Raw genomic sequence first — 27,854 nt, forward strand, 5'->3', positions numbered from 1 at the left:
AGTTCCTTGTATTTCCTTTATTATTTTGTACAGTTCATTCAGACTTTGGTTATCATCATAATTGAAGTTTTCGCCACACCAAGTAAATCAAGATACCATCGTGGACCCCATATACCGTAATCTCCATTGAGATCACAATGTTGACAATTATTATACCACCATCCACCTTTAGATTTGGTAGCACAGTTACCTGAATGGCAATCGTTATCCTGATCTTTCGTTGAAAATTTCATTCCATTTGCTTTGCCGTTAATGTTATCACTATCAAGACAATCTCCTAATTAGAAAGAATTCATCTTCAGTCACAAACGAAAATATTCCAATATAAAGGTGGTATCAAATGTTTGGTTTAAGTCTTAAATCTAGGACTGACATGCATAAAACCATTGACATTACGATATCCATTCGTAGTATCAATGTATTGTAGAACATAAAGAAAATTAACCCGTTCGGGTAAAAAGTACTTTTATGAATATTGGCCCTGGTTAGGAAAACAAAATCTGTAGTGAAAATATATAATATCGTATGTATGAAACAATGACATCAGCGTCATCGACAGGTTAAAGTTAAAGAAGATTTTTATATAATAGACGACTCTGATGTTATAATTAATACAAACGATTACAAAGTACATCACCAGACCAGTAGTCAGCACTTCTGTGCTGACATGAACTACATTGATATAGTCATATTCATAAATTAACTGTTTCTAAAACTTTTGAATTTTTGAAATTCTAAGGCTTTTCTACCCCAGGAATAGATTACCTAGCTGTATTTGGCAAATCTTTTAGGAAATGTGATCCTCAATGCTCTACAATTTCGTATTTTATTTGGCCTTATTAACTGGTTTAGGCGTCATTGATGAGTCTTTTGGATACGAAACGCGCGTTTGGCGAAAATACTAAATTTAATTCTGGTATCTATGATGAGTTTATTTACACCAAATAGTAAATTCCAAGGTTAAAATACTTATGACCAAATTAGATGTATTCCCTCCGGGAGACGAAGCCAACGGAACTTCTATGTTACGAAAAGGATTAGTAACAAGAAGATAGGATTTTTTTATTATACAAATGTGTATGGGTTTTTGTTGTTTTATTTTAATATTTGACGTATTTCCCTCAGTTTTAGTTTGTGACCCGGATTTTCTTTTTCTCAATTGATTGATGACTTTCGAACAGTGGTATACGACTGTTGCCTTTATTTACCATTTGAAGTTAAACGGTTATAAGGACATATATAAATTGCATGTGTATACATTTAATTAGAAAAATCCAGATTGTTGAAGACCAAATATTTATGGAGAGTTTTTTTTGTTGGGTGTATTGTTTTTAGTCGAAAAAATATAGCCAAGCCATGGCAAAAACAACCTTGGAAAAACAGTACAAAAACACAGCATAGAAAACTAAAGACAGAGCAACAAGAATCCTCTCAAAACTGGAGTCATATCTGGTTCTCCAGAAGGGTAAGCAGATCCTGATCCCCATGAGGTACCCGTCATGTAAATCATATTATATAGTACACACTAGTTGATAAGTCTTGTTCGTTAAATCAAATGTGAGGAAAAGAGGACGGGATTGTAGTTACAATAATTTGAACTTATCTATTTCATAAGTGCCAACCAACTCGTGATGGTGTCTGTAAAATTTTCGAAGGGATGATTTTAACTTCATCATTTCGAACTCTTCCTATGACATCTTCTTTTTTAGCAGCACGTAAGTTTTTAATGAATGTGATTGAAAACCACCCGCAATATTTTTGAAAACAAAACTAAGTTGGCAATTTGGTCGAAGATACGGACAATTCCGCTACGTATTGTTCCTAATTAAGATTGTAAGGGGCAAAGATATCAATAGGAACGTGAGAAGGTCAATGTTCTCTTTCCTGATAATTAAACCACATGAATAAGCTTTTTCTAATTGAGAGTAGTCTTAATTCCGTACCTTGTGTCATTTGTCTTTAATTAGTTTTGTTGTTTAGTGTTTTGCTTCGTCCCTGTCTGATGAGTATAAGGAACAGATTACAAAACATGTGAATCGACTATATCATTCAAAGAAACGAACGAACACAGCGGCCATATATTGGGTCGATGATTTTAAAATGAAATCAATCATACTAGTTTTGTGTCAATTTTTTCTGTAATCGATTACATGTGATACGTTGTAGAATATATTCAATTATATCTGATTTGAGATTTTGAACTTTTGAGTTCGTTGCAAATCCGTGAAAAACTTTGGTTTTAGTGAACATTATACGTGCGTTTAGGGGCGTCGTTTCTTCTGTTCCTTTGTTGAGCGATAAACAAAATGATAATGTTATATTGCACAAATTATTCGGCAAATTGAATTCTTATAATTGATATCCAGCACTGTTATCATAAGGGAATTGTGATTAGGTACCTACGGAACAAATATTATTTTTAGTTTATCCTGCACAATGAAGATCACTAAGACGCTTGATGAACGTTAATAGTGCAGGGATACAGGCGATCCCCTCTATCTGTTAGATGACGCCATAAAGGCGCACATAATTGACGAGTTTTTTTCCGGTCACGGACAAACTCGAAAGTGGTCTATTGGGAGATAATTTTGACAAAGTAGAATACTGACTGTTAAAGTAAATCTCTTTATATGGAATTTGATAGTCTAATCAAGTAACAATATAAATGCGTTGATATTTTCATTTAAACTTCATGCATATCGCGTATAATTAACTTGCATTGCAACAGTTATGATTTGTTTCAATAATTGGAGACTTTTTTGTATATATGTAATATTGGCTTTGCCCTTAGAAATATTACCCAGTCAGATCACATTTTATGGGACTAACCTCAAATCTGTTTATTCCATTCAGATTTCGTTTTCGTTTGAAGTAATTGAACACGGTCATGTACTACTTTAAGACTTTTTGTTTGGCCTTGCATGCAATATTTGCCGATTACAATTAAGTTTTAACAAGACTTCATTAAGCATATGAATAGTGTTGTGGCGAGCAACGAACACAATATTATAGATAACTTAGCTTTCTGTAGTAGACTTACATTTTGATTCTGATTTCAAAATTGAATATGTTATAAGTAATCTTTTTGGGATTGTAATTGTTACGTTTTACTTTTACGCTCAAGGTTTAGATGAACGAAAGAAATATGTTGGTTCGCAAGTAAAACTGATTTACCCTTCAACATTTTTTGTGCCTGTACCAAGTTTGAATTATTAACCATGTGTTTCTAATCGTTGCTCAATATCGTTGTTTTTGTGTATTTTCGTCAGAGAAGTCGAGTGTTGGAAATAGTTATGATGCCCGTCATGCGGGGCGTACAAGTAATCACATAATCGAATTTCATATTTTTAGATAAGATTATCACATAAACAAATTATAATGAAATGTTTGGACTGGTAATAAAATCATCCCATTAAAACGGCCAAGTCTTCACATAATAAAAAAAAACCCACAAGGATGCTAGGTCTCAATTATGGTTCGTTTTACTTTTTCTCTTATGATAGTAAATGATGACGATTTCCTAGACATTGAATAAGTTATATTAGATATAGAAACATACCAAGAGCACAAGGCTTATGTAAAAAATGTGGAGTCCAAGATAACGAATTTCGTTTTTTTTTTTGTGTTGTGACATTTACATTATACTTAGCATTGTGTATACTTTTTTTTGCTTATCTAAAAGACAATATATCATTATTTTAACATATTGGTGCATTTAATTAACTAAAACACATTCTAAACCCCATTCTGAACTTGTTTGTCATACTAGAGTCTTTAATAAGTAGTCTCTAGTAATGAGAGGATCAGACAAGTTTAAAATGAAGTTTTTCCCCAAGTATTTGTTAATTGAACTATTTCTTAAGATAAAGTCTATTGTATTGTATTTAATAGAATTGTATTTAATTGTATTAATTGTTTGTTTGTTTTGCTTTGACGTTTATGAGTATAATTTTGCAATAACGATAATAAATATTGTATTATTAATCAACACTACATGTGAATGCAACTTTATTAACAAGGTAATTTTCTTTATGTATATCTCTTTCATATTCATTTGATAAAATTTACTGTTTGCAATAGCATGAATTGTTCTATATAATAAGAATGTTCTTATCCCGGGCATAAAAACAATGCCGTATTTGGCGAAACCTTTTCAACTTTTGATCTTCAGTGCTGTACAACTTTGTATTTTTTTCACTTTCGATCTTTTATATCTGGGCGTCACTGGTGAGTCTTGTGTGGACAAGGCGCGTTTTTGGCGTATTGAATTTTAAACCTGATGCTTTTTGTTATCTATTAATCATGTTTTTCTTTGTCTAATATGTTCTCCTATTTATTTGTATTGTAGTCCTGTAATATTATGTTGTCATTTCAATGTTATATTTAACTTTGCCATTAAAGTGCGAGGTTTGGCATGCCACAAAACCAGGTTCAACCCACCACTTTTATTCCCCTTTAAAAGTGTCCTGTACCAAGTCAGGAAGATGGCCATTGCTATATTATTGTTCGTTTCTGTGTGTGTTGCATTTTAACGTTGAGTCGTTTGTGTTTTCTCTTATTTTTGAGATATTGAGATAAGACGTGGCACGGTACTTGTCTATCCCAAATTCATGTATTTGGTTTTCATGTTATATTTGTTATTCTCGTGGTGTTTTGTCTGATGCTTGGTCCGTTTCTGTGTGTGTTGCGTTTCGGTGTTGTGTCGTTGTTCTCCTCTTATATTTAATGCATTTCCCTCGGTTTTAGTTTGTTATTCCGATTTTGTTTTTTGTCCATGGATTTCTGAGTTTTGAACAGCGGTATACTACTGTTGCCTTTATTTTTTAATTAAAGGCAACAGTAGTATACCGCTGTTCAAAACTATTCCGATTTTGTTTTTTGTCCATGGATTTCTGAGTTTTGAACAGCGGTATACTACTGTTGCCTTTATTTTTTAATTAAAGGCAACAGTAGTATACCGCTGTTCAAAACTCATAAATCCATGGACAAAAAACAAAATCGGGGTAACAAACTAAAACCGAGGGAAACGCATTAAATATAACAGGAGAACAACGACACAACACTTAAATGTAACACACACAGAAACGGACCAAGCACCAGACAAAATCCCACGAGAATAACAAATATAACGTCAAAACCAAATACAAGAATTTGGGAGAGACAATTACCGTGACACGTCTAAAACACATATGATATTCACCCTACAAGTGTATTCTTCGTTTTATTTGTATACTGTCACCTAAAATTAATATCAAATAATCTTCTAATAATTGATAATTAAAACCATTTCCTTTATTTCCTTTATTTTGTATAGTTCACTCAGACTTTGGTTATCATCATGATGGAAGTTTTCGCCACACCAAGTAAATCATAATACCAGCGTGGACCATATCTTCCGTAATCTCCATTGAGATCACAAAGTTGACAATCATTGTACCACCATCCACCTTCAGAATCTGTAGCACAGTTAGATGAAGACTTATCGTTATCCTGATCTTTCGTTGAAAATTTCATTCCATTTGATTTGCCGCCAAGGAGATTACTATCAAGACAATTTCCTATTTTTAAAGAATTCATTTTCAGTCATGAGCAAAAATTTTCAATTGAAAAGGTGGTATCAAATGTTTTTTTACGTCTTATAAATACAGGACTGATATGCATAAAGCCACTCACATAACGATTTCCATTCGTAGTATGAATTTATCGTAGAACATAAAGAAAACTGCCTGGTCGGAACTTAAAAGTACTTTGATGCATATGGGCCCTGGTTAAGAAAACAAAATATATAGTGAAAACATATAATATCGCATGTATGAAACCAGGACATCAGCGTCGTCGACAGATTAAAGTTAAAGAAGATTTTCACAAAATAGACGACTCTGATTTGATAATTGATACAAACGATTATAAAGTACATCACCAGCCCAGTAGTCAGTACTGCTGTGCTGACATGAATTATCATTGATATACATTTAGTCATATTTATAAATTGTGAAATTTGTGAAATACTAAGGTTTTTCTACCACAGGAATAGATTACCCTAGCTGTATTTGGCAAAACTTTTAGGAATTGTGATCCTCAATGCTCTACAACTTATTGACTGTTTTGGTTTAGGCGTCATTGATGAGTCTTTTGGAAACGAAACGCGCATTTAGCGTAAATACTAAATTTAATGCTGGTATCTATGATGAGTTTATTTACACCAAAAAGTAAATGCCAAGGTAAAAATGCTAACGACAAAATGAGATGTATTCCCTACGTGTTTCCCTGAGTTTTAGTTTGTAACCCGGATTTCCTTTATTTTTCTCAATTGATTGATGACTTTCGAACAGTGGTATACTACTGTTGCCTTTATTGACCATTTGAAGTTATAAGGTTATAAGGACATAAATAAATTTCATATGTATACATTTAATTAGAAAAAAAATCTACATGGTTGAAGACCAAATATTTATGATGAGTTTTTTGTTGTTGGGTGTATTGTTTTAAGTCGAAAAAAAAACTTTCCAAGCCATGGCAAAAAAACCCTTGGAAAAACAGTACAAAAACACAACTTAGAAAACTAAAGACAGAGCAACAGGAATCCCCAAAAACTGGAGTCATATCTGGTTCTCCAGAAGGGTAAGAAGACTCTGATCCCCATGAGGTACCCATCATGTAAATCATTTTATATAGTACACACTAGGTGATAAGTCATGTTAGTTAAATCAAATTTGAGGAAAAGGGGACGGGATTGTAGTCACGATAATTGGATCTTATCCGTCGTCATCTATTTCATAAGTGCCAACCAACTCATGATGGTGTCTGTAAAATTTTCTAAAGGATGATTTTAACTTGATCACTTCAAACTCTTCCTATAACATCTTCTTTTTGAGCAGCACGTACATTTTTAATGAATGTGATTGAAAACAACCCACAATATTTTTGAAAACAAAACTAAGTTGGCAATTTGGTCGATGATTCGGAAAATTCCGCTACGTAATGTTCCTAACTAAGATTGTAAGGGGTAAAGGTATCAAATAGAACGTGAGAAGGTAGATGTTCTCTTTCCTGATAATTATACCACACGCAGGGCCGTAACTAGGGTTCGACTTCAGGGGAGGCAGGGGTTTGGGGGCCGCCGATTTTCTTCTCGCAGTAAAATGGCTAAAAATGACCCGTTTTCCTTCGATTTACTTACTTTAACATGTTTAAGAAACATCAGTATTGCTGGATCCTGGAAGCAACTTTTATGCAAACAATTAGTATCTGTATTTTAAGATATTTTTGTTAGAAATCAAACTGGTCAGTTAAAAAAACATATAAAGCAAGATCATAGAAAGTAAGATTTTTTTTTGTCGAGGACCTTGAATTTCAATATTGTTGAAAACTGAACAGACATGTATATAACTACAACCAGGGACTTTCTAAACTAGTATATACTTAGTTTAGAAAGTCTCTGCTTCAACGAATTGGAGTGTTTAACTACTAAGGCATTTACCATAATGTTCTCGTACGATCGGCCGGGAGACGTTAAAAAATGACCCAACAGCTGATTCAGCCGGTAACGAATTTCAGATATCATAAAAGATTCACAATACAAAGGGAACTTCCTCTGCTTAATGGAGCCCCTAAATAAATGTGAATAGTTAAGTTTATTAAAAATTGTCGAAAGCAAAGTTTCATATGTGTTCTCGTACGAATACTGAATAACAGACGGACGGCCACACGAAAAAAAAATATACTGAAACGGTTCACTTTCGATCAAAAATCCGGAAAATGACAGATATATCACGTATCATGATAACAGTGTTAAAACTGTTAACTTGTATTGTTTATAATAAAAATTCAAGTTCTTCGTGTACATATTGTCAATATTTCATTTTATTACTTCAAAAAAAAATATTGGTGTAGAAAATTCAGGGGAGGCAGTTGCCTCCCCTGCCTCATAGGTAGTTACGGCCCTGACACGAATAAGCTTTTCCTAATTGAGAGTAGTTTTAATTCCGTACCTTGTGTCATTTGTCTTAAATTAGTTTTGTTGTGTAGTGTTTTGCTCGGTCCCTGTCTGATGAGTATAAGGACAAGATTACAAAACATGTGAATCGACTATATCATTCTAAGAAACGAAGGAAAACAGCGGCCATATATAAGGTCGATGATTTTAACATGAAATCAATCATATTAGTTTCGTGTCAATTTTTTCTGTAATCGATTACATGTGATACATTGTAAAATATATTCAATTACATCTGATTACGATTACTCATCATGAATAATCGATGTATGATTCCTGATAAAGAGTTGCGTTATTATTATTTATCAAAGGTGCCAGGTTTGTAATTTGATATATAGACACGCGTTTCGTCTCCAAAAGACTTATGAATGACGCTTAGATAAAAATATTTAGATAATCAAACAAGTATAAATTTGAAGAGCATTGAGGACCCAAAATTCCAAAAAATTTTGCTACTTAATCTTCTGTCGCCTGACTTCGATACAATTAACTTCGAAGACATTGGTTGGTTAAACTTGTTTAAAAGCTGGCTAGACATCTCTATTGCATGAGATTTGAAATATTAAAAACATTGAAAGAGCAATCGAAACATGACGGTCTGACATCGTGTTACTAAAAAAATGTAAAATTACAAAAATACTGAACTCCGAGGAAAGTTCAAAACTGAAATTTCCTAAAGAAATGGCAAAATCAAGTGATAAAACACATCAAACGAATGAACAACAACTGTCATATTCCTGACTTGGTACAGGCATATTCAAATGTAGATTACTACATATATTTTGGTATTTCCCGAGATCCTGGTTTACTCTGACTGTCAATGCTGTCTTTACACATTAAATGTAGGATATGCACTTTTATATCAGTGGTTATTGTCTTTAAAATGTGAGTACTGTCAGATATGTTCATTGTGTTTACAGCGTTAATTTTAAGGCTTGTTATTATGACTGTTGTGCTTTTACATAACTGTCTCATATTAAGGGTTTCGATTTCATAATTGTATAATTGCCAATAACTCAATATTTGTATCATTAACCTTTTACCAGTATTATTATTGCAATAATCAAAATTATAGCTATTTATATTTTTGAGTTCATACTGTTATGCAAACCACACAGTCTCAAAGCTGGCAGACGATTTTTAACAGTCATATTTCAGTCATTTTGCCAACAATGTTTTATCTTTATTTATCATATATTTAGTACAAAATACAGCTATTTTGTATATCTAATAAAGGTTGTTTTTCCAGTCTGTATCACCTACCCTGTATCGCATACCCGTATCGCATAGCTAAACCCGTATCGCATACCCCGTATCGCATGGTAAAACCCGTATCGCATACCTTTTTTTTTTTTTTTACATAAAGTTTTTTGTTTTTTTTTGGCTTAAGAAAAAATTTCCTCAAAATAGGTCATTTTTTTTAATGACGTCATTGTTTGGTATATAACGTCACGAACGTCAAGTTTTCATATTGTATGTGACGTCACGAACATCAAGTTTGCATATTTTTTGGCACACTAAATGCAACTATAAAAAATACAAAACACTCAAATAAATACAATAATAAACAAAATATTTTTAAAACAGCAGCAGGCAAATGGTAAGGTAACCCAGGTGCTTTGTATAAGCAGTTATTTTAAGGCTTTGAACCAAGACAAAAGCAGAACTGAAGGTAACCCAGTGCTAATCTATCGGGATCAGAAAACAGTTCATATTGAAACGAAATGGGGGTCCCTTGGAATGGAACTTGTTTTTCCCTAAAATTGTGTGATGATGTTGTTAAAACCTTACCGTTAATTGACTGTTTTTATTATATATTTCTTGCATAACTATGTTTGTTAACTTTTTATTATTCTTGTCTATGTTTTTACAATCGGAACAGCTGTGAATTGTTTACTTCATATGACGTACAACACAATGACGTCATAACCTATTTTTGTTATGACATCGGCTTTGGATTTGGTAATTTCGGTAAATGGTAAGCCGAAATGGTAAATGGTAAACCTAAGTATAAATACGGTGGTGAAAACCGATAAGACTTTAGTACGACTTTACCCTGGGCAAGTAACACACGCTAATTCCAAGCGATTTAAATATACATGTACCGAAACCATTTACCAGACTAAGTAATAACCAGACTATTTCTATATAATGTGGGCTTGTTAGTTCCATAACAAGTTGTATTTAGAGAATAACTTCTCGAGAGAAACGTTATCTTTTGACATTGAATTTGATTTACCATTTGCCGATTACCAAACTATAGTTCGTAAACTTTCGAGGTATATATATTTCCGCTATCCATTTTCCTTTCGATATTCTATTAAAGTAAGGTATTTATTTGTTAGACTAGAATACAGTTAAGTTATATACTATTTGTATGAATTGTAGATATTTAACCATCTTAAAGTTAATACAAGTTGATTTTTATTTAACGAGTCTGTTATTCTTACAAAAACCTTAACAGAACCAAACTAAGATCTACCAGAATACCACTAAGTACCACAAAACCTATACAGAACCAACCTTAGATCTACCGGAATACCGCAAAGTACCACGATACCAGAGTACCACGCTACCAAAGAAGGGTCGCCAGTTATAACTTCAGTTCATATATACTTATCCATGTTATAAAACACATTCTTATAGCAAAACACTAAGGATTACACATTTATAGTTTAACATCAAAGCCTGACCGCTCGGTTTTCGTTACAATATAATATAATACTCTTCTGTTGAAATATATGATAAAGCGAATAATAAAGGCCCTTGGGCTGATATTGATGTCTCGGGATGATACGACATATGATACGGATTTTGCCATGTATTATTCTCTATATATTTTCAAAAATTGAAGAGCGTCACTGTTTTAACATTCTTGATATTGCATTAAATATATGTTACATAGTCAAGTGCCTTTATTTTTATGTTCTTTTATTTATAAAAAGTAAAATCACAAAAATACTGATCTTTAACTGAAAATCAATTCGGAAAGTCCATAATCACATGGCAAAATCAAATAACAAAACACATCAAAAACGAATGGACAAGAACTGTCATATTCCTGATTGGTACAGGTATTTTCAAATGTAGAAAATGGTGGATTAAACCTTATAAGCTATTATGCTTCATGTGTATATCCATTCATTCATTCGTCAGAACGTTTCTGTATTTGTCATTTTTGGAATTTAACGTAGTTGTCGGTTCTTTAGTAAAGTTTTTTTTTACAAATACACGTGTTTTGTGCTCGGTTAAAAAACCCGTTTATATTAATCCTTTCAAAAAACGTTACATACTAAACTTTTGGCATCGAAAGGATTCGAATTATCAATATTCATGTTTGAGCAATGAAATGGACCAACTACTCAGTTTCCTGATTGAAGTGGTCCTTTAAGACATTAAACAATATTTTAGTAAATTTTAAAATGCGTTGATTTTTTACATTGTTTGACAATAAACTTCTCTATACAAGGTTGCAGGACATGACAACTGTATAACATACCTGCAGTACCATGGTAACCTGTGACGTTTAGCAAATATTTAGTACTCTCATCATCGACATGGAAGATTGAATAGTCAGCATAGCTGATAGTACCATTATTTTGCTCGAGAATAATATGTACGCGATGTGGTCCATTGGTGGTTATTGAATGTATGTACTCGTTTCCTGTGAAGTAAATATAATATGAATAAAAGGAGATGTTGGTCAATTAGACAATAACCACACGAAACAAATACCAAAACAGCAACAAAAACTTTAGAAAAAGTCGAACAATTGGTATCAACCTAATAAACCAAGTATTCACTTTATTTTACCAAATCAGTTTTAGTTAACTTTGAGGTATACTTTATAACTTATAATCGAAATTATAAAGAAACTCAGGTTTTAACTCTCTCAGGCAATATATCCATGGCTTTCAAATATTTGGCTTTGAGCGTTTTTGATGAAGATTAATCCACAAAAGCGTTTCGAACGCATGAAATTCAACGTGTTGTTTCATTTTTTATAACGTGTTATTGGTGAGGTCTAAGCTCTACGAATCATACAGTGTTCTACATTGAAAATCTGTTATATATTCCTTATGCAATAAAAAAATTATATTCTAGCTAGCTTTAATCAAACGAAATATCTTTTTCCGTACGAAAATCATGAAATAATTCTTTGCTAATCAAAATGTCGACAACCATGATAAATGACGTTTTAGCAACAATACAAAATCGACATTTCGATGCAGTCAGGGGGCCTCGATGGCCGAGTGGTCTAAATAGTTACTACTGCAATCACTAGCCAGTCAATACTGAGGTTGTGAGTTCTAACCCCGCTCGTGTAGGTGCACTCTATTCCATTCTTAATTGATTAGGATTGTTAGTTTTCCTATCGAAGGTCGGTGGTTTTCTCCGCAAACCCCGGCTTCCTCCATAAAAAACAACTCAACTGACCGCCACGAAATAGACTAAATGCGGTGTTTAAAAGTTGCGTTAAAACACCAACAATCAAAATCAAAATCAATCGATGCTGACTTGTTTCCTTTTTCTTCTCTTTTTCAAATGGTTTTATGTTTTAAATATATACCTAGCCAGTACTCCGTATTAACGTTTCCAAAACCTTCTTTGTATTCATTCCAAGTTCTTTCAAATTCAACTGAACCGTCAACTCGTCTCTGAATCACCTATAACAAAACTTTTAAAGATTCACAAGAAATATGCACATTGAATAACTGCTGTTTGTTTTCTATTATTGTGTTTTTGGTTGGTACTTTTATCCAATATCGTTCAAAAGGTAGTTATTTAATTTTTTTCACGTCTGAAATAATTTTTAAACACAGGAACGACTGTCCCTCTGGTATCTTTTGTCCCTAGTTTGTTATCCATTCGTTTGATATGTTTGAGCTTTTGATTTTGACATTTGTTAAGGGATTTCTCGTTTTGGATTTTCCTCGGAGTTCAGTATTTTTGTGATTTTACTAATATAGTATTGCTTTTCAAAAACTGTCAAAACGTTATATGTATTTACGTCGCTCGAGAAGTCCAGATGCTAAAGTGGAATATGATATTCAGAGGTGAATACGTAGTTTGTCATGTTTGTCATGTTTGTGTTCAATGTCACATGGAATAGTTCCAACTTATCAAATAGTTTTTTCGCTTTCAATATTTACATACATATCACAAGTTGGTCGACCGTTATGGAATACAATGTATCAGTTATAAAGATGATATCGAATATTTTACTTATGTCATAACTACAATCCCGTGCCCTTTTCACGATGGGACCTACTGAATTAGACGTTTTACCTTCATATGTGACATTTGTACCTATTGTGTCTGTTTGTTTTTGTTGTATCAAATTTGATGCGACTGTCGTACAAATGAGAGGCTAACCTGGGACAGTGGTATAACAGTACAACATAAGAACGAACTATAAAAATCAGTTGAAAAAGGCTTAACTCATCAGTTGTACAAAAATACAAGTGGACGTGGCCGGGAACTTATACATCCCGACACAAAAAGACATAATGAACAGATCTGAGAGTTCTCGCAATTACCTGACAGCTAGTTCAAAGCTACTAACAACTTATAAAAAAAATCATGCATCTAAGACTAAACTATCAGTCCGTACACATCCACGTGTCTTGTCATTTAATTTTGCCATGCGATTAGGGATTTTCCCCGGAGTTCAGTAGTGATGTGATTTTTACTTTATACAACGGAATAAGATGTTTAGTTTCACGTCCACGCGTATAAGTCTTAACCAAGCAAATATCTCAACAATTCTAAAGTGACACAAAGCTTCGTTCTATCATGATTTGTAGACTCATGACAATGTATGATATATCATGTTTTTACTGTAAAAAAGTGAATCAATATCACAATACAAGTTTTAAACGCAGATTATTGTTGAAGATACAAACCGTCCATTTTCTGCCATTCAGGATCATACAGTACACACGTTTAGAACGAATGTCACCTTTTGGATATATTGTGTAAACACCTTGATTGACAAAATTAATGTCAGAACATTCCTCAGGATTGCCTTTAAAAAATAATGCATATGGCTTTTGAAAGATTACTTGGGTAAGTTAAAATGAATACCACGAATGTAAAAGACATTTGGACTGATTGTTGATTCTTTGATAAAATAAAACGAAAAAAACTTGTTATTGCTTGAATGAATCAAAATGCCAAAGACATTTAAATGACCAAACTACATAGGGAATTTGAATTCCATTGTCTTTGGTTTGTTCAATTAATTTAGACGACAGTAGGTTACCTGTGTAAAATTTTCATAAACCGATTATAAAGAAACAAAGAAATCAATGTAACAATGGTATCGCACGAACTTTGAAAGGAGCGATAAGGAGTGCATCGACAGGGGAGCGTCTTCTACATGCATAAATTACCGTCCATGCGAATTAACACTTAAAAATAGCTATACACCTTTCAGTGTTGTGGTCGCCATGCTTGTTGTTTTAGTTTTAGTAGTTGCCTCTCCTGTTGTTTCTGTAGTTGCTGTTACACCTAAATTTAATTTCCAACAGTACGTATTACACAAATCTTCTGAACAACATCTGTTGCATGCAGAACTGCGAAAGTGACTTTTATTTGCTCTCCGTTTTCTGCCTATAATGGGCATACCACCTGACACAGCATCACACACCTAAAATATCATACGTGCGTATACAGAGAGAGAGAGAGAGAGAATTATATTTCGACAGATGGCATAAAGTTATATATTTCAGTCTTCAATAGCCGATCGGATTATTAGATTTGTAATATTTACATATCTTGTGTAATAACAAGGTTATATGTAGCAAATAATCAGATGTTTGATTTGAAAAATGCCCTGAGAATATAACAGCAGGGGCTCTCGCTTGACCTGGAACCTCTAACTATTACTAAGATTCTTTGAACTAAGACTATGTTAAATCAAAATTAAAGCATATTCAAACATTTCAAAGAAGAGAAAGGCAAAAGATAGTCAAAGGGGCAACGCCTTGGTTAAACAAGGGAAAATACAAACAGACAAACAACAGTACACAACAAATGTTCGTTAATTAAACATTTTTTTTATGTCATCTTAATATAGAGTTTACTGCAATACATTATATAAAGAAAATTTGTGTCTCTTCGAAAGGGAAAATCACACAAATCATCATTTTATATCAGAATTCAATGGCATTTTAAAATTTCTGGGTAAAAATAGTTTGAACGTATGTATTCATGTTAAACAAACAACTCAATAAAACATTTCAATTTATGTTTTTTTCAATATTTTGATTTCTTGCTTTTCTTTTGTACTGTATTCTTGTTAGGTAATCTTTCTTGTTAGCGGAATTATTAACATCAAGCGGGAATTCGGTTAGGCATAAAACGAGGTTAATCCAACCATTTTTTTTAAAATGTCTCATATCAAGTCAAGAATATGGCACTTATTATTGAATAGTCCGTTTATATGCATGTTGACGTTTGTTTTATAGCAGTTCAGTGTTTCTGTTGTTTATATAAAAAGGAAGATGTGGTATAATTGCCAATAAGAAAACTCTCTACAAATGTCACTATAGAAATGCATATTCGGTATATATAGTATATAAAAATAAGTAAAAATGAAGGTAAATATATTTTCTATACATACATTTTTGTACTGACACCTAGTTGTATAAAATCTTTCACCGAAACTAAATTGCTCCTCAATATAACAGAACTGAAAACATTAATAGTGTTTTACATGATTACAAGTCTTACTTGATTGACTATTATTTCATTAGGTTTAAAAGGCGTTTTTTTTTCATTTGAGATATACAATTTACATGCATTCTGCGTAAGACCTTTCTATAAAACGTCTTGGTTGGATTGTTGTCTTTGTAACTTATTTGCCATCTCCTTCTATCCGTTAACATTTTTCTCACTTTGACTGAACTCAAATATATGCCACCAACTACTCTTCAAAGAACAAAATTCGCAAATTTACTCAAAGAAGTAACTCAAAACAGTTTATAACCGTAACCAATTTTTTTTCTTCAGCAAACGCAGACAAGTCATATGTCAAAATTAAATAAATAAATACTAGATTCACCCCAATACGATAAACCAAGAATAGAGAAGCAGACAAATTTTTTTTTCAAATAAAACACAAGCATTAGCCTTTCAAAAGGGGCTAGTCGACTCTTAGCTGATGAAAATGGAAAGTGCTCTCGCTTTGTAGATTAATTCATTTACCAGAATAGCCACGTGCATCAATCAACAAATTTTACCACACACGTGAGGTCACACGTTATGAAGTAGTATACATCATTTAACGTTGTTGTTTACGAAACTACAGAAGATTCGACTATTTATAGATAAGTTACCTGTGTACCAATATCATGAATATGCATGATTAATGACCAGGCAAAATCTAATTGCTAACATAGAGAGGACAAATCCGATACTCTACGGGATTGAAGGACATTTACTAGGTTTGGATTGTCCTAACCAATCAATAAACTTTGATTATTCACGTCTCGTAATATCTTCCAATCAGGTAGCAAAATAAATTCACGCACTAACTGTCCATCGTTCAATTCTTAATATCGAGTCCTAGGAGTCGATAATAAATTGTGAATACCTGGTTCTGTTCACAAATTGATATTGTTTTGCATTCATTCATTGACAGTGCTCCATCACAATGGTAACAGATCGGTCCTCTCGATAGTGTTATTCCTTAAAATGTAAAACTTTCTTTATTTTCATAACAAAAACCACTAATTCATAATTCCCATTGCTTTCTATGTAAAATTATGTAATTTCAAGCATTTAGTGCTATGTCGTCTTAAGTTTAACTAAAGTGGCATTTCATTGAAAAACTATATCTTATCCAGACTTCAATTCTTTGATTGCGTATTACAGCGTACTGGATCCCAAGTGGTGAGTAGTATACAACAGATACTTCTAATCTGAAAAAATATGGCACATATGCCCCCTGTCATAGTTGTTTTGTTTTTGTTTTCAAGACAGACTTCTGACAAGGGTTCTGTGGTGATACCAAACTTACATAACTTAACTTGTGAGTCACATATACGGGTAAAAACTGTTGTGTTTAAAATGTGTGGTACTTTCTTGAAAGATCTTTGTGTCAAAGCCTAAATAAGTGGCATAAACGTTAAATGAATTAAGGTTTGCGCAACTATATATTGTAACTTATAAGACATATTCATTAAACCTACTTTTTACTGAACACCTCTGTAAACGTTCGACATATAGCGGCATTACAATTGATAAAATCAATAAAATACATTCTTTATATATACTGTTCGGCGCATTAATTATTATTTGTGAAGTGTGATGAAAATATTTATCAAAAGACTCATTAGAGCAATAAACAATATTGAACAGTTTATCTAATAGACACATATAGAGTTAATATAAATATATGTCTTAGATAACATTTGACTAAATACATTACAAGTATTTCATTATCCAGAATGTTAAGACAAAATCACACAGCAAAACGGCATAAATAATTTTAAAAGTAGTATTCTATTTTTGAAATATGTAGGCAGACAAACCTTTCTCTCCGCAACCATTATCATTGCACATGTTTGTTGAGCAACAATGTCGACAGGTTTCATGTACTGTAGATTTGGTACTGTTATCATAACAAGTCTGAAAGATACATTTACTTACACAATGAAATACAGCTTCATGTTTAGAACCATTAAATGACCAATTATGTGTTTCTATTATATCCCATTGTTGTTCAAACGTAAGTACATATATAAAAAGTATATTAAAATATGCAAAAATTCGTAAAATGCTCATGAAAGGATAACAAATTATAACAGAAAAGAAAGGACAAACAGACAAATGATAGCACACAAGACACATCGATAAAAACCCCAAAGACTAGACAACACAAAACCCACCAAAATCTGGAGGTGATCTCAGAGCTCCGAAATCTACGCAGAAATGGAAAGTTGACTATAGGAAAGTTGACTATAGGAAAATTAAAATCATCGCATTTGTCATAAATTTTGGTATCCAACCTACCATCAGTAGTCATTTCGAGGAAATGGTCTAAATATGAAGCAGATTTATCTGTGTCTGTAGTATCTTTAATTTCAAGTTCACTTGGATATATTAAATGTAAGTGATCACTGGATCTATTATTATTAAGAGACAGTAAATCATCAATATACGGAATTAAAAGACTGGGTTAATTTCTGTTCTCCTTTCTGTACAAGCCCTTGGATAAATTCTGCTTCATAACAATATAAAAACAAATCTGCAAGTAGAGGAGCGCGATTGGTACCAATTGGGATTCCAATAGTCTGTTGAGAGACCAAACCTCCAAATATAACAACAAGGTGAATCAGTAATAAGGTTGGAATATGTTCCTATGCTAACTTGTCCAGAGGCGTATGAATGGCGAAGGAAAACATAATCAATGTGAACCCTTTTGGACATCTCTTTGTGAGGCCTCTTCATCTTATCAGGAGCTTGTACATTATGGATGTAAGAAACAATACCACGGTCTTTGTAAAGGTGGAAAATCAGCTCTCCGATTGTGAATACACATGTATTTGAGGCCATTTAGTAGTAATTTGAAAGATGTTGTAGTACTTTAGTGATTTTATTTTGTTTTAATCAATCTTTCAAAAATTCTACATGGAAGACTCATCATCTTTGAAATTTACGCCATATTGTGTTTTTTTTTTACTGGAACTATTAATTTAAATTTGCATTTAAACATTTAAAGCTGAATAGAATTAGTGGTTTTGAGGATAACTTAAAGCCAAAAGTTTAATGACCAGCACAAAAAAAAAAACAACACATTTTCTTTACATTTTGAAAAAAGTTGAAAATGAAAAAGAAAAAAATGATATTTCTATATCTGCATATTGGATATCATCGGAAGAAGGAGTTTTAAAGAAATATGCCCTATAAATTGTATCCATGAGAAGCACCAAAGAAAGGTTCCTGAACAATATAATGATAGAAGCGATACTTTAAAACACATTTCAATTACCCTCTCTAGAAATAAGCTTATTTAAGTACAATGTCCGCCATGTTGGATTTGACCGGAAATAGGGTTTTTGAAGACATCGTATCTATACAATATATCCAAAAGTAGTACATAACAAAGGTTTGTACCAAATATTATGATAGTAGCATGATAAGAACACCTTTTCACCTACTAGCCATCGAGATTGGGCTGATTCAAGTATGATGTCCGCCATTTTTGATTTTACCGGGAGTGAGACATGTTTTCCAAATGCCTCCCTATCTTATATAAAAGAGTAATAGTTGAGGAAGGTCTATACCAAATTTCCTGCTTGTAGCAGGATGTGCACAATTTTTCACAAAGCCCCCGTACTATTACTGACATGCCAGCTCAATACCTCAATATAAATTAAAAGATTATATCTTTATCATATGAATATCAAGTACAATCCCTCCCGTTAGGGGTTTAGTATCATTCATCCGTAAAATATACGAGAAGAACATAATCCGTGTTATACCAACAACTGGTTTTAGAATAAATATGTTTAATTCCGATACAAAGACCCTATACGTAAATCAATATTAAAGCCTAAATATGCAATCTGTAATGACGGCACAGCAGTATCGTAACTATATCCCTTCCTAATAAGTCTGTTAAAAAGGTTGTGTTAGCTTTTAAGGTACATACTGACATTTTTGTGCTCTGTAAAGAATATTACCATAAAATATTGGATGTAAAATACTTGAACGTATAAGATGTCGATCTACATGTTGAGTGATATTTACGAATGATGTCCTTGTACCGATGATAAAATTCAGTAAATGTTTTGACTAGTTTGTCATAACGAAAACCCTGGTGTAATAATTTTTTAGTACTACATAAATTTCTCTCGCTAAAATCTAATACTTTGTTAAATACACGAGCGAATAGTACAAGTTGACATACATAAGCACCATAATATGGCGACAAGGGAACGTCACCATATAAAATGAATAGCCAACAATAGGAAATGAAAAATCATCTATTTTATCATAAATGTTTGTATTAAGCTTCCCGTTAATGATATATATATCAAGATCGAGGATAGGGCGGTGGTCCTTCTTAGTATAAGCTTTAATCTTTATTTCAATAGGATAACTTTTTTTAGTATACACACTGAAGTCGTCATTATTGAGAGCCAATATATCATCCAAATATCTAAGTGATTGTTTAGTTTGTGTATCAGATGTTGTATCGATGGGCCTTTGCTGATTTTTGTCATTAATTGTAACTCATAACAATTAAAAAAACAGGTCCACAATAAGTGGTGCACAGTAAGTCCGATTTATCTTATTTTAATTGCTTTATGTGTTACGTTTGGTTATCTGAAAATGAATGGTATTACAAGCAAGTCTAATTCGATACTCTGTCAAATGTTTTCTTGTTTTGTTTTATTTTTGTTTTTGTTTGGTAGTTTAAGTATTTTTAACATGTATATATAAAGTTACCTTTGATTGAAAACATCCGACATTAAAGCTTGTTTCTCCAGATGGATACACCAGTTTTTCTAGTCCACATATCTAATAAAACATTTTTGATGGTCTTTTAACTTCATTTCTCAACATCAAAGCTACCAAACACTCATTCATATAAAGTGTCACTGACCGAGCACACACTGCCGAAGCCTGCGAACATCAGTTCAGCTCAATCAGAGACACCACAAAGACATCTTTACTACAGTTAAAGAAAGTCGATTATATTTAAATCTATTTCTGTTGTATTGTGTAAAATTGTTGTTCTCACAATGACGCGCAATATTCCTCATTGTAAGATTGTCTAATTATACATCATAACCAATATGAATTCAAATAAATAATCATTCTTCAATATTTGAATCATGGATTGGTTTATCGGCAGCCTACGTTTAAGAAAAAGTTAACAAATCAGTTCTATGCTACTTTGAAATTTATGTAATTTTTCAACAATGGAAAAAAAAATCGAGATTACTTTATTGCGATTTTAAGAACTGCTGCAAAATCGCTTTTCAATTTCAGTTTTCAGAAGTTTTATTTTTGCAAAACCTTTCACGTCAAAATTTTACCAAAATTTAAAATCTAATGTTAGACCTTAACTTCTTGAATTAAATGAGCAATTGAATAATATTCTTATGCATATGATATCAGTAACTGATCAGGTACCAAACAACATTTAAACTTATGAATTTCTAGATTAAATTTAAGTATCATTACCTCTCCACTGTCACAGGTATCCACATGTTTGCAAAATCGGGGATGTGTAATACCCAAACAACTAAAACAGGTTAAACCTAAAACCAAACTCATTTAAAAAGAAATACAGCTTATTTATTTGACTAAAATGATAAAAAGGGTTCTTCCCAAACATTAGCTACACTGATATTGAATACTGTCGAATCTCTTTGCGATGTTTTACACACCGACATGCTTTATGTTGTTATAGATATCAATAATTTTTACAAAAGTTAAAGAGCTGCTTTAAGCGAGAAATAAACCAATACTGCGGTATTCCAAAACCTTAAGCGAAATCTTTAATTGTTTTTGTAAAATCCCTTATGTCTGAACTAGAAATTAATAATGATCATAGTAGATATTGTAAAAAATCCGGAGCTTTCGAGAATTCTTTTGCATAAACACCTGTACTACAGATAACATTACAATTTGTTTTTTGTTGTTATACTCTTTTTGAAGACGTATAATCGTCTTGTAGTATATTTTAAAAGTTTCAATCTACAGAGGAGTACCCTCCCACCCTTTTTTTTTTGCCAAAAAGAACAAATCATAGTACTTTCTATTGACAATGACGTGTTTGGAAGTATACTGCCAGTTTTTTGTAATGTAGTTTTTTTTTTAACATTTTTTCATATATTTTTTTTTCATTGAATTCCGTTTTGTAATATTTCAAAATAATATTTGGACGATCGATAAGACGGAAAAGAAAGCTTCAATTTGACCACATTTATAGAATATATTGGGTTCTGAGGATTTTTTTTGTTTAAAGGGAAATTCCGCGATTTTTTACTTATCATCTAATTATGTTCATCTTAACATAAAAAACACATTTGCAAAGTTTTAAATTTATATTCCTTCTAATAACGGAGAAAATCAAGTATTTGTAACTTTTTTGGTTGAATTCTCGAGTGGGTCGTGACGTATTAGCCCGATTTATTGAATTCTGGGAAAAAATAAAATCTGTTTAACTCTTATAGCTTATCGACAATATACGTAATTAAAAGCGCACAGCTGACGAATGGTCGTAGTTATTAACCACAATATAATAATGAACGAAAATGAATATGCATATACCGTTTTGAATTCATTGAATTAAACTCCTATAAAATTATATGTCTCTGTCTCTAGTAAATGTTTTTGAATAAATTTAATTAATTATTGTTGAGATTTTATTCATAAAATATTTATTGAACATTTTTACTATTTACTTGTCTATTTACCGTTATTGTTTTGATAATCATTTCAATGCAACTAATGTGTGAGCAGAGTGTGTATATTATTTTGTAAAGGTCACTGTATATTTCTCGGCTTGAGGTCAATTCGTTTACCTTGTGGCTATTTAGCCGCAGGTGTGAGTTCAAGCGTACACAGGTATAAATGTTGTTATTTGGAAAGGATATACAGAAAGGATTAGAAAGAGTATGATGTCACGATGTTAATACACTAAGATTTAATACACGATGAGAATAAAGATTCAATAATTAAATTGTGTAAATTAATTGAAAATAAAATTCAGATTCGTAAATCCGAAAATGTATAAAAATAAAAGGAAACAATTTTTGATTACTTTCTTAGCGGCAATTGGCGTAAAGATTCAAATATGAAGTAAAAAATAGTAGTTTTAATCTTTAATAAAAACTAAATGCAATATTACCCAATTTGATATACCATTGTACATCTGTTTGATATCATTGACTTTACCGGAATTTCTTAACTTGTATTCAAATCTGGCTGTGTTTAAATGCTAATGAAACTATTGCAATTTTAAAGTTTTTAATTGACAAAAAATACAACATACATGGGTTTTTTTTTAGTTTCTTTTTAACATTTTATTCTTACATAATTAAATTCATTTGACAATCATTTACACGAACTTTTTGTGAAAAAATACCAATTATCTAAGCTAAGGCATTATTTTTTTTTAAGGATTTTTGAGGATTTTTTTTTTAATTCTATGATAATAGTTGTGCAATGTTGAACATGATAGCCGTCATTAATCCAAATAAGTAATACAGTAGTTGTAATAAAAGTTATATTTTAGTCATGCATAATTGATATTGACGAATTTAGAATAGTTCATCCATACATCGTTGTTCTTAAAACAATCATTATTAGTATACATGCAAGTTTCCTGACGTATAAGAGCCATTGAGGATGAGCTCCAGAGAAAGCAGACTAGTAGCGTTTCGTTCGTTTGTTTGTTGGGAAAGGAGAGGAAATGCAACCGCTTGTACAGATAAACAACAGAATTACCATACAAGCATTTATAGTCAACACAATCAGAAACAGTTCCCATCGTTAGACGGGGAATATGAAGGCTTTCAAGAATGAACAAGTGACATGTCTAACTCGAACAGTTAGAAAACGGACTATCGACATCGACCGCTTGTTCTTGATAGTTGAAATTGTATGCATATATACGTATACGTTTATGATAGTGATGAGTTCTTGTGTCTGACAAAAACTAAATTCCTTCATGGTTATATCTTGCCATACGTTTATATTGGTTTGTAAGGTGATTACTCAAAATCGTTATTTGAAAATCCTGTTTGTGAGATGTATATTCATTTCAATACAGAAATTTCGTCTATATATTTCACAAGTTTATAACACGGAGAAGCTCTGAAGGTCCATTACTCCCATTTTGTTTGGGTGTGAACCATCGATGTTGACAGCAATATCAAAGAATAAGATGATGATGGTAAAAGAACTATGGGCGTCATGTGGCAAATATTACATGCATATCGGACAATGAGTTGTCAATCTGTATGAAAAGATTTCCAATACAACCATATTATTGAGAAGGAATGTTTACATGCTATACTCTCGTACTAGTATTACAGGGTTCTTGTGGCGTTCACCTTAGACACACATCTTTTTAACGATGTTTAAAAAAAAGACAGAACCAATTTAATGTCATATTTCCCTATTTTTTTTTAAATATAACTAAAAGTCTTTCATCTGACAAGAATACCCCTATTTAGCGGACAAGTAATTTTTTCTTTTTTCTGTTATTGAATACCAAGAAAAAAAATAAATCCCGAAATTAATTTGAAACTTTGATACTCAAAGTTTCCCAGCAAAATATTCACATCCCTTCGGGATAATTAGTGTTCGTCCAGTGGCATATATAACAATTGTGATGACGAATTCCTTCCTTTGTTCGAGAACAATCTTATTGAAATATAAATCTGTGATTTTACTATGTCCACAACTTCAATGTACCAAAGCAAAAGTTATACATCGACCTGTATTTAAATCAAATTGGTTCTCTTCTTGTTCTTCTGGTATACAATAGTCTATCGACATTCGATGATTACATACTGTTGGCATACGTGGACTAGTCTATTTACAACACTTTTACCCCTATTTATTCAAAATATATGTTTTTTTCTTATGTTCAATGTATACATGTATATATTTTAAATTGCGCTATAGTTCCGTAATTTTCTATCCAGTCGTATAAACGAATCGTCGGCAAGTGCGTACATATTTTTAAATCAATATTTCTGGTATGTTCCAATCTGTCCTTCACTTTTGACAATGAGTATATATTACATTTTCCCAAATTCACCCTGGGAAAAAATATTTAAATAGATTTTAATTTCATCAAATCTTATTTTTTGGGTATTATTTATATTTTTATGAATAATATTCTTTACACCAGAAATGTTATTTATAAACAAGCGTATGAGTTTGGTAATGACAAGTAAGACAGAGTTGTATATTATACATCTGATAGTTCAAAATGGAAAGTTAAATGTTATCAGCCGTGTACACTGATCAATACCTGCAGAAGTGAAACGATGCGTGAACTTGCAAGCCCGACAGGAAATCGCTTGAATACCTGGACGTGTCACCTCACACCCCTCACAATACCTTTGGAAGTAATACCTTTAGCCATGCTGGTAATCAGAAGAGGGAAGATAAAAATTTATTTGAAAACGGTTTATTACTTTAAAGAATTATGAACAAATTAGATTTTCGAAAACAATTTTCACGGAACACTTATTTATGATTTCAACTTTGACTTTTCACCTAATTCCAATATCAAGTTTAAAAACAACAGACCATGGTTAGTTAGTCGGATAAAACAACCGTACGATTGACAAGATATCGACACGCAATTACGACTACATCGGTTACTGTAGTTTTGTTTCTTTGTGGTTTATAGACATATCGTTTCATTAATCGGGAAAGAAGGACAAAATGGCGGAACTCAGAGAATTAATACTCTAAATTTAAAATCGATGGTGATCGCTTATCTAGCGGAATAAAACTTTAATATCTATGAATTTGAGCATTTTTATACAGAATGAACATAATATCAATTTTTGATTTTTTTGCGAAGTTTCCCTTTAACTACGGTTGCCATATGCTCTAGCGTGTCCTATGTTCACATATCGTAATTATGGTAATACCTTATGAAACAGATGATGTCACACAAGTAAAAAATTAAAGTCATTTATGTCGGTGCTTCATTTGGGAAGATGACCATGAAATACTGTACGACATTAAGTCTAAATGATACTATTGAGCAGTTCCGATGACCTTTTCATTTCAATTGTTTTAAATGTTGAGTCGCATGGATGTAGCACTATCGCTTCGATAATCAACTTCATTATTACTATTTGATACTCACTATTTGTCTTTTGCAAGTAAACTATACATACAATAAACACTGAAATCAATAAGAATAAGTTACCTTTGGTATATTCCCCCCTCTTTGACAAGTGGTATGGAAAAAAGAACCTAATGTAAACTATAGCAGTAGTTAATGATCTTGCGACATCCCAATTAAAAGTAGGGAGACAAAAAAGGCAGAAAAATAAATGGTTCAACAAAAGAAACATTTTAAGTAATTTATCAATTCAATTATTGGGCTTCACTCGCAACACTGACACTACCTTTATATTCGTAGAAGTTCACATCGGATTACAATACATGTATTCTCCCATTCTTCATGTTGTCCAAGTCCAATAATATTAAATTTATTTAAGGAATGACGGTAATATTTTTTCTGTCTATGAAGAAATAACATAAAAAATATGGTGCACACTGAATAACGCGCGTAGCGGGTTATTTAACAGTGTGCACCACATTTTTTTATGTTATTTCGAATAGACAGAAAACATATTACAGTCTTCTTATAATTTAATTCTAAATTCCATTTTAAACCGTAGAAAACCATGAAAAACGTTGATGACGTCACGGTCACATGACTAAATTATGTCTAAAGGCTGATAACAAAATAACGTCAGCCAATCAGAAGACGCGTTACATTCAAATTTAAAGTATTATAAATGGGAATACTTCTATAAGGGAAACATTGAATAGACATTATATTTTCCTTGTTATCATATTTTCTTTCTCAATCGCTTCATTGGCCTCGCAATTGCACATTTATTTAAACAAAACGTTATGCATTGCATGCGTCCGAATCCGGAATGACCGTTATCAGTAACATGCAAAGGGGAATATATGAAAGCACAGATGAATAAGAACCCTAAAATGTTTTTAACAAAGACAATCAAAGTTAAAACATCACTGAAGAGACATGTATTGTCGAAATGCGCATCTGGTACAATAAAATTGGTTCCGTTAATTTTATTATGCCTCGAACTCCTAATTCTCATAAAAACAACATTAACAAATTTGCTATTGATTTTAAGATTTGTCCTTTCTATTTAAAACAATTAGCCGTAGCTTTATAATCATATATAATATTGCATCATGGTGAAGTTGTCAACAACCCATTCCCCTGAAATTAAGGAAATGTACAAAGTATTCCGCAATATAAACAAATACAAAATTTTGCAGAAAAATATTTGTTTTACATTTGAAATCTGCATTTTCTTACCTAATTGCGAAAATGATCTCATGATCACGTAAATTCCGAATGACTAAGTATATACTGGGACAAATGTAAAACGTGGTTATCTTTTGTTGACCTTTGAAAATATGTTCCTATTTGTGCCAATATAATTGTCCTTGTCTAGCACTTTTAATGTTATCTTTATACAACTTTATTTGAACTGATTGAGGTCTCTTGCACAATGGAATGCTACAACATACATGATATATGATTTATTATGAAAAATAAACCGGTACTAGTACACTTTCAGTGACCTCTGTGTGAACCTTTTGTTGTTTCTGTGTATACTTACAGTTACCATTTTAGCTTTTAAAGTTAGTATAAAAAGGATTAATTAAAACAAGACAATAACTGTTCAACTGAACTATCAGTCTCTGAGGGAACCATCCAAGCAACAATCAGGTCTAATTTTTTTATTCGAATGTTACTGCTGTACATTTTGTATGAGAAACGAGCGTCCGGCGTAAAATGATATCAAGATCAGGTTACATGGTATCTTTGATGGGTTTGTTTTCGGTACTGTCATGATTTGAATCTCAGATTTTGATTCTCGATAAAGTAATTTCTTTGAGCAAACAATGCCTAATATTTTATCTTTTGAAAAATTATTAACAAACGAGGTAAAAAGCAATAAAAAATTGTTACCAGGAGGGGAAGAGCGAAGGACATTAGACGGACAGTCACACTCCTAGATCGAAAATAAACTGACAACGCCGTGGCTAAAAACTAAATTGACAAATAATGTAACACTTTACACAACAT

The 27,854-nt window shown here is 32.2% G+C and overlaps 1 protein-coding gene across 2 annotated transcripts; it reads right to left on the bottom strand.

Annotated features, from left to right (window-relative positions):
* Positions 1 to 23: 23 nt before the first annotated feature.
* On the bottom strand, positions 24 to 27,163 carry LOC143042628 (uncharacterized). Of its 2 annotated transcripts, none has more exons than XM_076215037.1 (12): positions 27,078 to 27,163; positions 25,860 to 25,898; positions 21,200 to 21,276; positions 20,459 to 20,530; positions 17,536 to 17,632; positions 16,596 to 16,690; positions 15,624 to 15,692; positions 14,429 to 14,648; positions 13,903 to 14,024; positions 12,567 to 12,663; positions 11,496 to 11,660; positions 24 to 277 (listed from the first exon to the last, which is right to left on the bottom strand). In XM_076215037.1, exons 1-12 carry the CDS (start codon positions 27,097 to 27,099, stop codon positions 39 to 41), a joined length of 1,314 nt encoding a protein of 437 aa, XP_076071152.1. In that variant the 5' UTR covers positions 27,100 to 27,163; the 3' UTR covers positions 24 to 38. The 2 variants fall into 2 exon arrangements, with proteins under 2 accessions (XP_076071152.1, XP_076071153.1); XM_076215038.1 differs by lacking the exon at positions 24 to 277 and adding an exon at positions 5,287 to 5,558.
* Positions 27,164 to 27,854: the final 691 nt, after the last annotated feature.

Source organism: Mytilus galloprovincialis, chromosome 8, assembly GCF_965363235.1.
Source record: "Mytilus galloprovincialis chromosome 8, xbMytGall1.hap1.1, whole genome shotgun sequence".
Taxonomy (NCBI): Eukaryota; Metazoa; Mollusca; class Bivalvia; order Mytilida; family Mytilidae; genus Mytilus; species Mytilus galloprovincialis.

What these genes read in the sequence shown, in the direction of transcription:
- LOC143042628 (XM_076215037.1), bottom strand. Translation starts at nt 27,099, where the DNA reads ATGAGATCATTTTCGCAATTAG. An exon ending in GAGATCATTTTCGCAATTAG is followed by an intron (nt 25,899 to 27,077) that starts GTAAGAAAATGC and finishes TATTGATTTCAG; the next exon opens with TGTTTATTGTATGTATAGTT. An exon ending in TCGGATGTTTTCAATCAAAG is followed by an intron (nt 17,633 to 20,458) that starts GTAACTTTATAT and finishes TGTATCTTTCAG; the next exon opens with ACTTGTTATGATAACAGTAC.